The following is a 17,633-nucleotide window of genomic DNA, read 5'->3' on the forward strand; positions in this document are numbered from 1 at the left end:
TTTGATTCTTTTTTTTTTTTTTTTTGAGATGGAGTCTCACTCTGTTGCCCAGGCTGGAGTGCAGTGGCGCAATCTTGGGTCACTGCAACCTCCGTCTCCAGGGTTCAAGAGATTCTCTTCCCTCAGCCTCCCGAGTAGTTGGGATCATTGGTGCCCACCACCATGCCTGACTTTTTTTGTATTTTTGGTAGAGACAGGGTTTCACCATGTTGGACAGGCTGGCCTTGAACTACTGACTTCAAGTGATCCACCCACCTCAGCCTCCCAAAGCTTATAACCCTGGGATTACAAGCATGAGCCACTGCCCCCGGCCACTCGCATGATTCTGTGGCTTGACTGTGCTTATCTGGACAGTTCTTCTGCTCCATGTGGTGTAGCTAAGGTCTCCCATGCAACTGCATTCAGCTGGGGACTCGGATGGGACTGGAACCTGTAAGATGGTCTCTAATCCTCCAAAGTCTCTCTCCACATGACTTCTCATAATTTAGTAGTCTAGCTCAACTTCCTTTAAATCACTGTAGCTGGCTTCCAAGAGTGGAATGCCTCAATATGTAAGTGCTCAATAAACACCATGCTTGCTAATGTCTCAGTGCCCAAATCATGTCACATGACTAAGCCCAGAATTAATATGGAAAGGGACTGCACAAAGCCGTGAATATTGGGAGGTGTTGACCATTGGGGCCAACCATGTAATAGTCTACTACAGCCCCTGTTGGTCTTGTGTTTGCCTGCCATAACTGGAGTGACTTAAAAGGTACTAACTGCAGGGTGCTTTGTGACCTAGCAAGAAAAAGATTCGTTGGGCCAGTCAGACTCTATTAGGATTTTGGAATTGGGACACTGGAAGATCTGCTCACTTAGGAGGAGCTGAGCAAAAGGTCCTGTAGACTTGGGACCTGGGCCACAATTTTGGTACCTGAGGAAGCTGACAAGGAGGTAGAAGTAGTAGACCCACAGAGAGAGGAGAGTGGAATTGACTTATCTAGAGAGAGAGAGAGAGATGAGAGAGATCTTGTTGGCTCTGAGAGCTCTCAAGAACAGCGTTATTCCTGCTGGGCACGGTGGCTCACACCTGTAATTCCAGTACTTTGGGAAGCTGAGACGGGCGGATCACCTAAGGTCAGGAGTTCAAGACCAGCCTGGCCAACATGGGGAAACCCTGTCTCTACTAAAGATACAAAAAATTAGCTGGGCGTGGTGGCAGGTGCCTCTAATCCCAGCTACTTGGGAGGCTGAGGCAGGAGAATCGCTTGAACCCAGGAGGCGGAGGTTGCAGTAAGCCAAGATTGCGCCACTGCACTCCAGCCCAGGCGACAAGAGTGATACTCCATCTCAAAAAATAAAAAGAACCTTATTCCTGACTTTCTAATTTACATGAAGCCTAGTTGAACTTCATATCCTGCCTTTTGAACCCATGAGAGTATCAGTTGACTTCCCATAATAAAGCACTGTTTTTGTTTTTTTTTGGAGACAGAGTCTTGCTCTGTTGCCATGCTGGAGTGCAGTGGCGCGACCTTGGCTCACTGCAACCTCTGCCACCCTGGTTCAAGTGATTCTCCTGCCTCAGCCTCCCGAGTAGCTGGGACTACAGGGGCATGCCACCATGCCCAGCTAATTTTTTTTTTCTTTTTTTGAGACAGAGTTTCACTCTTGTCCAGGGTGGAGTGCAATGGCGCGATCTCAGTTCACTGCAGCCTCCGCCTCCGGGTTCAAGCAAGTCTCCTGCCTCAGCCTCCCGAGTAGCTGGGATTACAGGCACGTGCCACCACACCCAGTCAATTTTGTATTTTTAGTAGAGATGGGGTTTCTCCACGTTAGTCAGGCTTATCTGGAACTCCCGACCTCAGGTGATCCGCCTGCCTCGGCCTCCCAAAGTGCTGGGATTACAGGCATGAGCCACCACACCTGGCCTCACAAAGCATTTTTTACTTAAAAAAAAAAAAAAAAAAAAAAGTAGCTAAGGCCAAATTACAATGGGTATTTAACTGCGTCCTAAAAGAGTTAGGACTTTATTAACTAATAAGGTTTTTGAGACAATGAATTTTATGATCCATCCGTGTTTTGAGAAAAGAATTCTGATGTTAACATAAAAGAATTAAAGAAATGAAAGACCATTCAACAAGTATTCTGTTTGTTTGTTTGTTTGTATGTTTGTTTGTTTTTGAGATGGAGTCTGGCTCTGTCACCCAGGCTGGAGTGCAGTGGTGTGATCTCTGCTCACTGCAACCTTTGCCTCCCGAGTTCAAGCAATTCTCCTGCCTCAGCCTCCTGAGTAGCTGGGACTTCAGGTGCATGCCACCACACTCAGCTAATTTTTGTATGTTTAGTAGAAACGGAGTTTCACCATGTTGGCCAGGCTGATCTCAAATTCATGACCTCATGACCTCAAGTGATCCACCCATGTCGGCCTCCCAAAGTGCAGGGATTACAGGTGTGAGCCCACCACACCTGGTCTCAACAAGTGTTTATTGAGTGCTTACTAAATACCAAGTACTAGGGATACAATGGTGAACCATACAGGCACAACTGCTGTTTTCATGGAGCTTACGTTCTAGCTGCAGGGAAGAAGGAGGGGTAGGAGAAATTCTTAGTAAACAAATGCACGAAGAACCACACTGGACCGGGCTTGGTGGCTCATGCCTGTAATCCCAGCACTTTGGGAGGCCAAGGCAGAAGGATCACAAGGTCAGGAGTTCGGGAGCGGCCTGGCCAACATGGCAAAATCCCGTCCTTACTAAAAATACAAAAATTAGCAGGGCGTGGTGGTACATGCCTGTAATCACAGCTACTCGGGAGGCTGAGGCAGGAGAATTGCTTGAACCGAGGAGGTGGAGGTTGCAGTGAGCCAAGATCGTGCCACTGCAATCTAGCTTGGGTGACAGAGCAAGACTCTGTCTCAGAAAAAAAAAAGAACCACACTGATTACAGAGCATGATAATGGCTATGCAAACAATTAAGCAGGATGATGTATTAGAGAGATGGAGGTAGAATTGAAGGCTACTTTTATTTTATTTTATTTTATTACGTTTTATTTTATTTTATTTCATTTTATTTTATTTTTGAGACAGTCTCGCTCTGTTGCCCAGGCTAGAATGCAGTAGCATAATCTTGGCTCACTGCAGTTTTGACCTTCTGGGTTCAAGTGATTCTCCCAAGTAGCTGGGATTACAGGTGTGTTGCTCCGTGCCCAGCTATTATTTATTTATTTATATATTTTTTTACTTATTGTAGAGACAGGATCTCACTATGTTGCCCAGTTGGTCTCAAACTCCTGGCCTCAAGCAGTCCTCCCACCTTGACCTCCCATAGTGCTATGATTACAGGCATGTGCCACCACGCCTGGCTGAAGGCTGCTTTAGATAGATTAGGAAGGAAGCCTGAAGCCTTTCTGAGGAGGAGACATCTGAACTGAATGCCAAAAAGAAATCAGTCATTCAAAGATCTTGGAAAGACGTTCCAGGGAAAGGGACTAGCAAGTGTAAAGGCTGTGAGATGGCTTTATGTTTGGTGAATCTGAGGAACAGAAAAAGGCCCGTATAGGCAGAATGTAGTAGTTAAGTGTCAAACAAGTTTTCTATTTCAAGGAGTTTAGATTTTATCCAAAGAGCAAGGGGAAGACTTCGAAGTGTTTTAAGCTGAGAAGATAAAACTAATCAGATTTATAAGAAGATCACTGACTGATATTTGGAGAACGGTTTGGAGGGCAAGAGTGAATCACTTGAGTGAATGAAAGCTATAGTTAAAGAAAAAGATGGTTGTGAGTTGGACTAATGTGTAGTAGAGGAGGTGGGGAGAAGTGAAATTGTATTATGAATTAGAAGTAGAGTTGAGAAAACTTTCAGATAATTTCAAAGTAGGGGATAAACACGATCAAGATTTTGCCTTAAGCAATGCATTTACAGAGGAGAAGTTTGGAGAAGGGACAGGTTTGGGTTGGAGGGATACATTGAGACTTCCTTGTACAGGATTGAGGTTGGGCCCATTGACTCATGCCTGTGATCTCAGGCTGAGGTGAGAGGATCACTTAAGGCCAGGAGTTCAAGACCAACCTGGGTAGCATAGTGAGAATCGCCCCCAACTCCAAGTAAATTTGTTTTTTTTTTTTTGGAGACAGAATCTCGCTCTGTCATCCAGGCTAGAGTGCAATGGCACGATCTCATCTCACTGCAACTTCCGCCTCCCAGGTTCAAGCGATTCTCCTGCCTCAGCCTTCCAAGTAGCTGGGATGATAGATGCCTGCACCATGACTGGCTAATTTTTGGTGGGGTTTTTTTTTTTTTTTTTGAGAGAGAGTCTCGCTGTGTTGCCCAGGGTGGAGTGCAGCGGCGCAATGTCAGCTCACTGTAACCTCCGCCTCCTGGGTTCAAGCGATTCTCCTGCCTCAGCCTCCCGAGTAGCTGGGAATCCCGGCTGATTTTTTGTATTTTTAGTAGAGACAGGGTTTCACCATGTTGGCCAGGCTGGTATCGAACTCCTGACCTCAACTGATCCTCCTGCGTCAGCCTCCCAAAGTGCTGGGATTACAGGCATGAGCCACCACATCCAGCCTAATGTTTTGTATTTTTAGTAGAGACAGGGTTTTGCCACGTTGGTCAGGCTGGTCTTAAACTCCTGACCTCAGGTGATCCACCCACCTTGGCCTCCCAAAGTGCTGGGATTACAGGCGTGAGCCACCACACCCGGCCTAAAAAATTTTTTTAATTACAAAAAAGAAGAGATTGAAATATTATTGGATGTCCAAGTCAAGTATCAGATAGGCACTTGGACATGCAAGGCTAGGGTTCAGGGAGAGGTCAGGACCAGAGATATACATTTGGAAGTGATCTGCATATAGGTGGAATTGAAAGCCATGGAATGGATGATCATTCTGGGAGAGGGTATAGATAGAGAAGAGGAGGGAGCTTAGGACTTGATTAATTGATTGATTGATTTAAGACAGGGTCTCACTTTGTTGCCCAGCCTGGAGTGCAGTGGTACGTTAATGTCTCACTATAGCTTTGATCTCCCAGGGTCAAGCAATCCTTCCACCTTAGCCCTCCCTAGTAGCTGGGACTACAGGTGTACACTACCACACCTGGGTAATTTTGTATTTTTTGTAGAGACAGAGTTTTGCCAAGTTGCCCAGGCTGATCTCACTGATCTCAAACTCCTGGACTCAAGCAATCCATCCACCTCAGTCTCCCAGAGTTCTGGGATTACAGGTGTAAGCCACCACGCCTGGCCTGACTTCCAACATTTAAAGGTTAGGCCAACAAAGAGGAGCTGTCAATAGAGGAGAAAAAGATAGAGTGACCAGTGTTATAAAAGCCAGGAGAAGAAAATATATAAGAAGGAGGGAGTGGTTAACTGTGTCAAACACTACTTAAAGGCCAAGTCAGATGAATATAAATGGATAGATTTGCTGTGGAAGGTGTTGGTGATCTTGACACGTGCAATTTCTGTAGAGCGGAGAGAACAGAAACCAACTAAGATGTTCAGTAAGGAAGGTGAGGGATGATAAGAGGCAACTGGGCAGTAGTAATAGGGATATAAAGAAATGTGCAGACATTAGAACAATTCTGGTGAGACAAGGTATATGGGGAGTGAAGAAAGTAATCATAGAGTTGTTTGTTTGTTTGTTTGTTTTTAAGCAGAGCCTTGCTCTGTCACTCAAGATGGAGTGCAATGGTGTGATCTCGGCTCACTGCAACCTCTGCCTCCCAGGTTCAAGCGATTCTCCTGCCTCAGCCTCCCAAGTAGCTGGGATTACAGGCGCCCACCACCATGCTTGGCTAATTTTTGTATTTTTAATAGAGATGGGGTTTCACCATCTTGGCCAGGCTTGTCTCAAACTCCTGACCTCAGGTGATCCAACTGCCTCGGCCTCCCAAAGTGCTGGGATTACAGACGTGAGCCACCCACCGCACCTGGCTGATCATAGAGTTTTTACAGGTGATAAGGAGGGTAGTGGCACCACCAAGAATGGAAAGGGGGTATATAGGAAGGAAAATAATGATTTTTCAGGTTGAGAAAAATTGATTAAAAATATATATATACATATTGGCCAGGCGCAATGGCTCACGCTTGTAATCCCAGCACTTTGGGAGGCTGAGGAGAGCGAATCACCTGAGATCAGGAGTTCAAGACCAGCCTGAGATCACATGACTGCACTCCAGCCAAGGCGACAGAGTGAGACTCCATCTAAAAAAAAAAAAAAATTGTGTTGCTTGACCATGAGTCTAATTAAGAGCTACCTTAATGTGAACTGGAAGGAAATGGAAGTCCAAGACAGACCTTGGAAAACTCTGATATTGAAGGGATGGTCACAGAAAGAAAAGCCAGCAAAGAAAACCAGGGAAGAATTATAACAGAGTTGTATCATGGAAGCCAAGAGAGAAAAGATTTTCAGGAAGGAAAGGATTGTCAACAGTGCTGTCTTAGTCCATTTTGTGCTGGTATAACAGAATACCACAGACTAGGTCATTTATAATGAGCAGAAATGTATTAACTCATCATTATGGTGGCTGGGAAGTCCAAGATCAAGGGGCTGGCATCTGGCGAGGGCCTTCTTGCTTCTCACTGTGTTATTCCATGGCAGAAGGGCAAAGAGAGGGTGGGGCTGAGGAGAATTAAACTTATCCTTTTATAAGGAACCCATTCCCAAGATAAGGGCATTAATCCATTCATGAAGGTGGTGTTCCCATGACCCAAACACCTCCCATTAGGCCCCACTTCCCAACACCACTGCATTGGGGATCCAGTTTCCAGCACACGAACTTTGGAGGACGTGTTTAAACTGTAGCAAATGCCAAGTGCTATAGACAGCTCAAGAATGCTGAGTATAGAGAAATAGTTGGTAGAAGTGACACTCAGAAGGCCGCAATGACTGGCGCTTCTTATGTCCACAGGCCTCTCCACCATCAACAAGACTCGTCTTGATTTTCACTTCTCCTCTGATAGAACTGCTGGTGACAGGGAGGTCCAGCAGGCTAGTCTCATGTTCTTTGTGCAGCTCCCTTCCAATACCACTTGGACCTTGAAAGTGAGGGTCCTTGTGCTGGGTCCACATAATACTAACCTCACCTTGGCTACTCAGTACCTGCTAGAGGTGGATGCCAGTGGCTGGCATCAACTCCTCCTGGGGCCTGAAGCTCAAGCTGCCTATAGCCAGGGGCACCTGACCCTGGAGCTGGTACCTGAAGGCCAGGTAGCCCAGAGCTCAGTCATCCTGGGTGGAGCTGCCCATAGGCCTTTTGTGGCAGCCCGGGTGAGAGTTCGGGGCAAACACCGGATTCACCGACGAGGCATCGACTGCCAAGAAGGGTCCAGGATGTGCTGTCGACAAGAGTTTTTTGTGGACTTCCGTGAGATTGGCTGGCACGACTGGATCATCCAGCCTGAGGGCTACGCCATGAACTTCTGCATAGGGCAGTGCCCACTACATGTAGCCGGCATGCCTGGAATTGCGGCCTCCTTTCACACTGCAGTGCTCAATCTTCTCAAGGCCAACACAGCTGCAGGCACCACTGGAGGGGGCTCATGCTGTGTACCCACAGCCCGGCGCCCCCTGTCTCTGCTCTACTACGACAGGGACAGCAACATTGTCAAGACTGACATACCTGACATGGTAGTAGAGGCCTGCGGGTGCAGTTAGTCTATGTGTAGTATGGGCAGCCCAAGGGGGTGTGGGAAAACACTCCCCCACAGAAGTGCACTTCCTTGAGAGGAGGGAATGACCTCATTCTCTGTCCAGAATGTGGACTCCCTCTTCCTGAGCATCTTATGGAAATTACCCCACCTTTGACTTGAAGAAACCTTCATCTAAAAAGAGTCACTGTACCATCTTCCTGACCACTACCCTCTTTCCTAGGGCATGGTCCATCCCACTAGCCTCACGTGCTTAACCCCGACTCCAGGGACTCAGACCCATCTCCAACGATGAGCAAGGCCATCTGGTTCCCAGGCAAAGACACCCTTATCTCACCTTTAATTGACCCCATAACCCACTATGCCTTCCTGTCCTTTCCACTCGATGGTCCCCACTCCAAGATGAGTTGACACAGCCCCTTTCCCCGATTTTTGTGGATCTCCAGAGAGCCCCTTCTTTGGATTCACCAAAGTTTAGATCACTGCTGCCCAAAATAGAGGCTTACGTACCCTCCTCTTTGTTGTGAGCCCCCTTCCTTCTTTCTTGTCCAGGTGAACTGCTAAAGGTCTCTTTGCATACCCTCATCCATTTTTTGTCCTTCTCTGCCTTTCTCTGTGCCCTTAAGGGCTGACTTGCCTGAGCTCTATCACCTGAGCTCCCCTGCCCTCTGGCTTCCTGCTGAGGTCAGGGCATTTCTTATCCCTGCTCCCTCTCTGCATAGGTGCCATGGTTCTCTGTAACTGTGGCTATTCTGTGTCCCTACACTAGTAGCCTGGCTACCCACTTCCATGGCCCCAACTCTGCCTACATTCTGCTGGCACTGTTTCAACACTAGGGGGTCCTAAAGGCTTTCTATCTTGCTAGTCCCTGGGGCCTCAACATCTCTTACTGGTTCCCTTAACTCTGCCTATACCTCTGTAAATAATTCCTTCACTAAGTTCTCTTGATGAAGCAAAACCAGACAGCTGAATGGTCCTCTATCTCCTGCAAGGGCCCTAACTGGCACCCCAGATGACACAGAACCTGCCTGCCTATGCTGTAGTCTGCCTACTCTGCTCTCTCTTCACATGGTCTCCTCAGGACTGAGCTATTGTATCCATCTCACACTTTATGCCTCTTCTTTCTTAGGCACCGATACTTAGTCACCCAGTAAACTGACCAGCTGTGGGCACGCAAGCGTGGGAGGCAGAGGCACGCTCAGAGCTGCCCATCAGGACCTCTGACTTGCCTTTCTTTCACCCGCCCCCAGTGCTCCACCCAGGAATCCTGCCTGGAATCTGGAATAGGCAAGGGCTGCTGGAGTGGGACAGGGAGAAGAGGAAGGCCTGGATGAGGAGAGGGTGGCATTTGCTCTGAGACTGGGTCTTCTTTAGACCTTTGCCCTTCCTCCCCCACATCTCCTCCCTTTGGCTGGACAGTCCTGAACCACGAGGTCGATATTGTCTGCAACCCAAGGCCGAGTTTGCGCAAAACCCATGTGTTCTTTGGTAAATGTGATGTCTGTGTTTGCTCAGCTTATAACCCCCTCCTATGAGGGTAAGAGGTCCCTGAAATAGGAACCCTAGAGGAGAAAGTCTGAAAAGGACTACCTGGGGGACTGTAAATCTGAGCTCAAGGGCTTCCTGAGCAACCCATGGATGTTATTCCACCTTTGACTTGAGGAGACCTTCACCTAAAGAGAATCTAAGGAGGCCTTCTGGTGTCTCCCCCACACACCCCCGGCCCCCAGATCTAACCTCCTTCCCAACTACAGCTTAGTTCCCAGGGCCAAGACTGGGATAAGGCAAAGTGAGTCATTCACCTGGCGGGGGTGCTAAATTTTAAGGGGGTGGTGAAAAATTTATTAATCAAGATAGGACTTTAATGTAATTTTTTAAAAGTCAAAATTAATGCAAAAAATCCATGATGAATAAAATAGCCTCCTTTTTTCTTTTTTTTTTTTTTGCGACGGAGTCTCACTCTGTCACCCAGGTTGGAGTGCAGTGGCGCAATCTCGGCTCACTGCAAGCTCCGCCTCCCGGGTTGACGCCATTCTCCTGCCTCAGCCTCCCGAGTAGCTGGGACTACAGGCGCCCGTCACCACGCCCGGCTAATTTTTTTGTGTTTTTAGTAGAGACGGGATTTCACCGCATTAGCCAGGATGGTCTCAATCTCCTGACCTCATGATTCGCCCGTCTCGGCCTCCCAAAGTGCTGGGATTACAGGTGTGAGCCACCCACCGCGCCCAAAATAGCCTACTTTTAAATAAAAACAGGATCATCATTATTCCCTTTCTGTTTTGGCTCTGCCTTTTGTAAAAAGGGGAAAGAGTGGGTCTGCCTCCTTCAAACATTTTCTCCTAGAGCTTCCTAGCTCCTACCTCTGGACTCCTTCAGGCTTTTCTCATTTGAGCAAGATAACCACTCCCGTTTCACTTATTCTACTTCCTTACCCACCCCCAAGCCTGTCTTCTACTTCCTTACTCACCCCCAAGCCTATCGCTATCCCCCAGCCCCCAACCAGGTTGGTGGTAGGGCAGGCAGTGAGGCAGATGGCTGGGGTATTTATAACCCAGGAGCACTTCTTGGGAAAAGTGACTAAGATGCTAAGAGCGTATTTATAGCTGAGCTCTGACGTAAGTGTCAGTGGGGAGGTAGGGCCAGGCCAGGCACAGCAGCAAGGAGGTGGGAAGAGCTGGAAATTGGGGGCACTTGACAGTGAGGGTGGGGAGAGATGGGGTCAGTGACTCCTGCAGCCACTTCTTGTCACTTCCCCGACTGCCTACTGATACCAACAGGTAAGCCTTCTGAGGCACCACCATGGATAGATACCTCTGCTTTGCCGACCCGATGTTCCAGACCAGAGCGGGTAGAGGGCTGTCATTTACCAGCCCGACCAACAGAATGGGAGTTGGGAGCTGAGAACACTGGACAGAGCTCTTGAATGTGTTTCAGAACGTGGGGAGAAATGAAGGGTGGACAGGAGGATCTAAGTGTCTCAGTGCGCCCCCACCCCACTCCACCCCCACCAAATAGTGCCCTGAGGTTCTAGGAAAAGCCTGGTACATCACCAAGCTCCATTGACACGTGTTTGTATGAGGAAGTCCAAAACCAAAGGTAGCAGTGATGTGGATCCTGAAGACAGTCTCTCTTCTCTGGCAGTGTGATGGGGAAAGAACAGAGGAACCAGCGTGTCCCTGTCTCTTGTGGGTGAGGCAGGGTCCCCAGAGGGAGAGGTCAAGGAGCACTCTTCATTGCTGCGTTTCCCAGAGCTGCCCCTTCCCTGTCCCTGGGAAGCTCCAGCCAGCTACAAGCCAGCTGCTGTCCAGAGGCACGGCACTGCCACATGGTGGACACTGGTGGTACTGGGGCCCAGCCTTCCAAGTAGGACCCCAGTTCCCCAGATCTAATAGTCTCTCTTGACAGCCCCCATCATCTAAATAGAGGGGAGATGAACAAAGTGGAGTAAGGACGCATTTCCAAATCACACCCACTTCCCCCACAGCTTTCTCCCCGTCAAGCTTCTTGGAGAAACTAAGGAGAAAAGCTAGCATGAGGCCCACCCTCATGAATTCAAGGTGGAGGGGTCTGGGTCCCCCCGTTTAAAGCCAGTGAGGACTGGGTGCAGTGGCTCATGTCTATAATCCTAGCACCTTGGGAGGCTGAGGTGAGAGGATCGCTTGAGATCACCCTGGGCAATACAACAAGACCCTGTCTGTACAAAAGAATAAAAAATAAATTAGCCTGGCGTGGTGGCACGCACTTGTAGACTTAGCTACTCTGGAGGCTGAGGTGGAAGAATCACTTAACCCGGGAGGTCGAGGCTGCAGTGACCCAGGCCACCACACTCCAGCCTGGATGACAAAGTGAGACCCTGTCTCAAAAATATAAAAACTAAAATAAAAAATAAAGCCAGTGAGGAAATGTGGTCAGGACGGCTGAGACTGGGAACCAAGAACTGCTGTACTTGCCTTGCTTTGTTGTCAATAGCTCTTAAAGCTCCATTTTCTACCCCCATTAATAGGCCTGAAGGGTGGTGCAGTGGCTCACGCCTATAACCTCAGCACTTTAGGAGGCTAAGGCAAGTGGATTGCTTGGGCCCAGGAGTTCAAGACCAGCCTGGGCAACATAGCAAGACCCCATCTCTATGAAAAATTTAAAAATTATTCAGGTGTGGTGGTGTGCACCTGAAGTCCCAGCTACTAAGGAGGCTGAGGCAGAACGATTGCCTGAGCCCAGGAGTTCAAGGCTGCAGTGAGCAATGATTGTGCCACTGCACTCCAGCCTGGACAACAGATTGAGACCTTACCTAAATAAAATAAAATAAAATTTAAATTCCAAAAATTTAAGAAAAAAAAGACCTGGCACTACTTCTAGGATGCCCCAAATTTAGGCAACTCTCACAGTCACTTGAAAGAGAAGTGGCAGCTGGGTATATGCCCTCCCAAGTGTCATGCCCCTTGACAGTCCTGGTGGACTCTGCCCTGTGCAAGATTGCATCACCACCACCACCACCTCTCTGGGCTTCCCCAGACATCACAGGAACACATTCCCCACCCCAACCCCCCCGCTCTGGCCCTCCTCCACATCATGCTGCAGGCCAACTGGACTCTGGGCAGCCAGCACAGGCAGGGTCAGGGGGTGACTTCTGTGCCTCGTGGCACTGCCATCTGGGCCTGAGCAAGAGAGTTCCATTCTCCGACCCACCCAACCCCTCACCCCTGTCCCAACATCAATGCTAGAAATAAAGAGACCAGAATTTTCCTTCTGGCCTAAGGGCCCCAGAGAAATACCCACTGGAGCTCACAGCTGCCTCATGGAAACTGCTGCAGCAGTGGTGAAGCTAGAAAGACTAGAGGTATGAGGGAAAATTGCCCTTCCCCACCTGGCTCATAAGGCGTTCCCTCCCCCAAGTTCCAGACCTTGGGGACTGAGCATGTGAAATCATCCTCTTTCTTGCATCATGCGTGTCCACATTGCACCCCCCCACCCCCATACCCCTACTTCAGGCCCAGTCACCATGGCCAGATGGTGAAACCTGAGCTGGTGGGGAGGAGGACCTCCACCCCCTGCAGGGGCCTGATGGGCAGCACAGCTGGCCAATCCTGGGACTCAGAGGGTAGGTCGGCTGGCTGACCACTAGGTTTGGAAGCCCCAGGCAGCTGGCTCTAAAGAGGCCCCAGGTCAGTAGCCAGACATGAGCTGTGAGGGTCAAGCACAGCTATCCATCAGATGATCTACTTTCAGCCTTCCTGAGTCCCAGGCAATAGAAGACAGGTGGCTCTACCCTTGGCCAAGGGTGGGTGTGGCAGTGGTGTCTGCTGTCACTGTTCCTTCATTGGCCCCCAGCAATCAGACTCAGCAGACGGAGCAACTGCCATCCGAGGCTCCCGAACCAGGGCCATTCACCAGGAGCATGGGGCTCCCTGATGTCCAGCTCTGGCTGGTGCTGCTGTGGACATTGGTGCGGGCACAGGGGACAGGGTCTGTGTGTCCCTCCTGTGGGGGCTCCAAACTGGCACCCCAAGCAGAACGAGCTCTGGTGCTGGAGCTAGCCAAGCAGCAAATCCTGGAGGGGTTGCACCTGACCAGTCGTCCCAGAATAACTCATCCTCCACCCCAGGCAGCGCTGACCAGAGCCCTCCGGAGACTACAGCCGGGGAGTGTGGCTCCAGGGAATGGGGAGGAGGTCATCAGCTTTGCTACTGTCACAGGTGGGTGATGGAGAGAGCAACAGGCAGAGAGCAGACAGGTAAAGGGAGGCAGAAGGGGAGCCTGGCAGGAGCACCAGAGGGAGTGGGGTGTGGCAGGAGAAGGAGGAGGTGGGGCAGGGACTGGTTACAGAGGACACAAAGCAATCTCTACTTTTCTAAAGGTGGGTTCGAGGGAGATCAGTGGGCAGGGCTCGGGGAGTCTCAGAGGAGAGCTTCATCTCTGCTCACATTTTCTTTCCCTTCTCTGTCTTTCGGGCAGACTCCACTTCAGCCTACAGCTCCCTGCTTACCTTTCACCTGTCCACTCCTCAGTCCCATCACCTGTACCATGCCCGCCTGTGGCTGCACATGCTCCCCACCCTTCCTGGCACTCTTTGCTTGAGGATCTTCCGATGGGGACCAAGGAGGAGGCACCAAGGGTCCCGCACCCTTCTGGCTGAGCACCACATCACCAACCTGGGCTGGCATGCCTTAACTCTGCCCTCTAGTGGCTTGAGGAGTGAGAAGTCTGGTGTCCTGAAACTGCAACTAGACTGCAGACCCCTAGAAGGCAACAACAGCACAGTTACTGGACAACCAAGGCGGCTCCTGGACACAGCAGGACACCAGCAGCCCTTCCTAGAGCTTAAGATCCGAGCCAATGAGCCTGGAGCAGGTCGGGCCAGGAGGAGGACCCCCACCTGTGAGCCTGCAACCCCCTTATGTTGCAGGCGAGATCATTACGTAGACTTCCAGGAACTGGGATGGCGGGACTGGATACTGCAGCCCGAGGGGTACCAGCTGAATTACTGCAGTGGGCAGTGCCCTCCCCACCTGGCTGGCAGCCCGGGCATTGCTGCCTCTTTCCATTCTGCCGTCTTCAGCCTCCTCAAAGCCAACAATCCTTGGCCTGCCAGTACCTCCTGCTGTGTCCCTACTGCCCGAAGGCCCCTTTCTCTCCTCTACCTGGATCATAATGGCAATGTGGTCAAGACGGATGTGCCAGATATGGTGGTGGAGGCCTGTGGCTGCAGCTAGCAAGAGGACCTGGGGCTTTGGAGTGAAGAGACCAAGATGAAGTTTCCCAGGCACAGGGCATCTGCGGCTGGAGGCATCAGATTCCTGATCCACACCCCAACCCAACAACCACCTGGCAATATGACTCACTTGACCCCTATGGAACCCAAATGGGCACTTTCTTGTCTGAGACTCTGGCTTGTTCCAGGTTGGCTGATGTGTTGGCAGATGGGTAAAGCATTTGTTCTAAAGGGGTCTACTCAGAAAGCATGATTTTCCTGCCCTAAGTCCTGTAAGATGTCAGGGACTAGGGAGGGAGGGAGGGAAGGCAGAGAAAAATTAGCCTCTCCCAAGATGAGAAAGTCCTCAAGTGAGAGGAGGAGGAAGCAGATAGATGGTCCAGCAGGCTTGAAGCAGGGTAAGCAGGCTGGCCCAGGGTAAGGCCTGTTGAAGCGCCTTAAGGGAGGGTCAAGAGGGAGATGGGCAAGACGCTGAGGGAGGATGCTTAGAGGACCCCCAGAAACAGGAGTCAGGAAAGAGAGGTACTAAGCCTAAGAAGTTCCCTGGTTTTTCCCAGGGGACAGGACCCACTGGGAGACAAGCATTTATACTTTCTTTTTTCTTTTCTTTTTCCTTTCTTTTTCTTTTTTTTTTTTTTTTGAGACGGAGTCTCGCTCTGTCATCAGGCTAGAGTGCAGTGGCACGATCTCGGCTCACTGCAAACTCCGCCTCCCAGTTTCAAGTGATTCTCCTGCCTCAGCTTTCTGAGTAGCTGGGATTACAGGTGCCCACTAATTTTTGTATTCTTAGTAGAGACGAGGTTTCAACATGTTGGCCAGGATGGTCTCGATCTCTTGACCTCGTGATCCACCCGACTTAGCCTCCCAAAGTGCTGGGATTACAGGCGTGAGCCACCGCGCCCGGCTTATACTTTCTTAATAAAAAGGAGAAAGAAAATCAATAAATGTGACTCATAAAGAAGGGTTCAGGTGATGGTCCGGAGCAACAGTTCTCCAAGTGTGTTCCGTAGGCTTCTGGGAGGTCCCTCTTCAGGGGTGTCCACAAAGTCAAAACTATTTTCATAATAATACTAACATGTTATTTGCCTTTTGAATTCTCATTATCTTAAAATTGTACAGTGGAGTTTTCCAGAGGCTGTGTGACATGTGATTACATCATCTTTCTGACATCATTGTTAATGGAATGTGTGCTTGTATAGTCTTGTGTTAGTCTTTTTCAGTTTTAATTTCTAATGTAGTGAATGTTTTTTTTTTTTTGTTTTTGTTTTTTTTTTTTGAGACAGAGTCTCACTCTGTCACCCAGCTGGAGTGCAGTGGCGTGATCTCGGCTCACTGCGACCTCCACCTCCCAGGTTCAAGCGATTCTCCTGCCTCAGCCTCCCAAGTAGCTGGGACTACAGGTCTGCGCCACCACGCCCAGCTATTTTTTTGTATTTTTAGTAGAGACAGGGTTTCGCCATGTTGGCCAGGCTGGTCTCGGACTCCTGACCTGAGGTGATCTGCCTGCCTTGGCCTTCCAAAGTGCTGCAATTACAGGTCTGAGCCACCGTGACTGACCTAATGACTTTTAAGAGTATAGAGGAAACCAAAAAGTTTGAGACTCACTGGTCTACAGAACTGGGTGGGGAGAAGAAAGTAACGTGTTCTAAGAGAGCTCCTCTTGCTGGGCACCAGTGGTCCCAGTTACTTGGGAGGCTAAGGTGGGAAGACCGCTTAAACCCAGGAGTTCAAGGCTATGATCACACTTGTGAATAGCCTCTGCACTCCAGCCTGGGCAAATAGTGAGACCCCATCCCAAACAAAAATAAATGCATACATACCTACATCCATAAATAGCTCCTCTGGAAGAAGGGGCTTGAGGCTGGGACAGGAGCATGTGGGGTGCCTTTTTTTCAGTGACCATTAGTCTGGTCTGATTAAGCTGGGTCTCTGACCTCCTGGGGATAACTAGTCTGGGTCAAAGTCCCTGACCTCCTCCTACCTTCACCTTTTCTTTTCCCCCTTGACTCTCAGACTGAACAGTTAACCCACTGACCTTCCAGACCCAAGGGGGTGGTTCTTGGAAGCAGAGCTAGAATGTGGGAGGTCTGCCTGTGAGGTTGAAAAAAAGGGGAGAGGGTGCTCCTTTTCTCTATCATGCTTTCTCCTCTTTCTCATAAAAATCAGAGACTGAAATGCTGCCCCTCCCCTATATCCAGTCACGATGGCAACGCAAATCTAAAGAGGCAGAGCACTTGCCTGTCAGGCAGTACCGCTGGGCATAGCAATCTCTGCCTCTCCGTTTCTCTGAGCTCACCTATCCACCTCCTGGGCTTCTAAATGGGCTTTAGTGAGGGGACCTGTCTGGGCTCCTCCTTCAGCTTCCCCAGCTCTTCTGCTTCGACTCCGAGCGGGTGTCATGTGTGAGAACGGCCAGCAGAGGGAGTAGAAAGCCTGGAAGAGCCGCTAGAGCCTGCAGTGGCGTGGTGCAGAGGGGCCTCAGTTTCCAGAACTTCGAGACGCAGAGCCGGGGTTCCCCGGAAAGGGGCTTCAGTCCCAGTGCTCCTTGGTGACCTCATGAACACACACCCTGCATCCAGAGCCTCAGCCGCTGCTCCTTGCTTTTATGCTCCAGAGACTCCTCACCTTCTGCCAGAGCCCCCAACCCCTCAACTTGATTTGCCCCAAACCCCAGCTCTGCCCCAGCAGCTCCAAGTTCCATCCAAAGGGTGAGGCCTGCCGATAAACCACAGGATGACAGAATGCTCAGTTAGCACCAACCAAAGGCGACTACCCCACCTCCACTATTATCGTTCTCGGTTGAACTCCCCCTGCCCTGCAATATTTTCCTCAATCTGGTTGTGGGAGCCTCTTTGGGACCAGCCGATCCAAAAATCCAAGCCGGGATTTACTACCTACCAACAGCAGCGTGTTCAGCGGCGGGGGGGGGAGGGGGTTGGGGGGGCGTAGGCAGTATAGGGTCCCTCAAGGGAGGGGGAGGATCCTGGGGGTCCTGGGGGTGCAATAAGCCCGGCACCCCCTCTCTTGCTTCCAGCTACCCCGCCTCATCCTCCAGAACGGCAAGAGGGAGGGAAATAGAAGGGAGGTGAGGGGCGAGCGGGAAGAGCGGCGGCGCGCCAGCGGCTGGAGCGAGAAAAAGTTTTTGCAAAAGGGAAAAAAAAAGTTTGCGCTTCTCGCGGGTGGTCCGGGCTTGCGGCCCGGCGGGCTGGGCCGGCGGGAGGGCTGGGGGCCAGGTTGGGGGGGTGGGGGTGGCATCGAGGCTGCGCTGCCGTGGCCCTCTCCGCCCCCCCTCCCCACC

General features: G+C 50.3%; 2 protein-coding genes and 1 long non-coding RNA gene across 4 annotated transcripts in view; 2 read left to right on the plus strand and 1 right to left on the minus strand.

Moving 5' to 3' along the window:
• The window catches only part of INHBC (inhibin subunit beta C), a 14,725-nt gene extending 6,411 nt beyond the window's left edge, over positions 1–8,314 (plus strand). Inside the window, exon 2 of the mRNA XM_025403193.1 lies at positions 6,888–8,314. Within this exon, the coding sequence (XP_025258978.1) occupies positions 6,888–7,633 (746 nt within the window). The 3' untranslated portion in view covers positions 7,634–8,314. The remainder of the gene's footprint in view (positions 1–6,887) is intronic.
• A 3,873-nt stretch (positions 8,315–12,187) lies between these two features.
• INHBE (inhibin subunit beta E) lies at positions 12,188–15,519 on the plus strand. 2 transcript variants are annotated; one of them, XM_025400981.1, is made up of 3 exons: positions 12,188–12,463; positions 13,229–13,319; positions 13,579–15,519. In XM_025400981.1, exons 1-3 carry the CDS (start codon positions 12,341–12,343, stop codon positions 14,334–14,336), a joined length of 972 nt encoding a protein of 323 aa, XP_025256766.1. In that variant the 5' UTR covers positions 12,188–12,340; the 3' UTR covers positions 14,337–15,519. The 2 variants fall into 2 exon arrangements, with proteins under 2 accessions (XP_025256766.1, XP_025256765.1); XM_025400980.1 differs by lacking the exon at positions 12,188–12,463 and having other exon boundaries at positions 12,643–13,319.
• On the minus strand, positions 14,641–17,616 carry LOC112634034. Its single transcript, XR_003121716.1, has 3 exons — positions 17,234–17,616; positions 16,640–17,050; positions 14,641–15,249 (listed from the first exon to the last, which is right to left on the minus strand). It is a non-coding gene; the product is annotated as an uncharacterized LOC112634034 (long non-coding RNA).
• Positions 17,617–17,633: the final 17 nt, after the last annotated feature.

This window comes from Theropithecus gelada, chromosome 11 (assembly GCF_003255815.1).
Source record: "Theropithecus gelada isolate Dixy chromosome 11, Tgel_1.0, whole genome shotgun sequence".
NCBI lineage: Eukaryota > Metazoa > Chordata > Mammalia > Primates > Cercopithecidae > Theropithecus > Theropithecus gelada.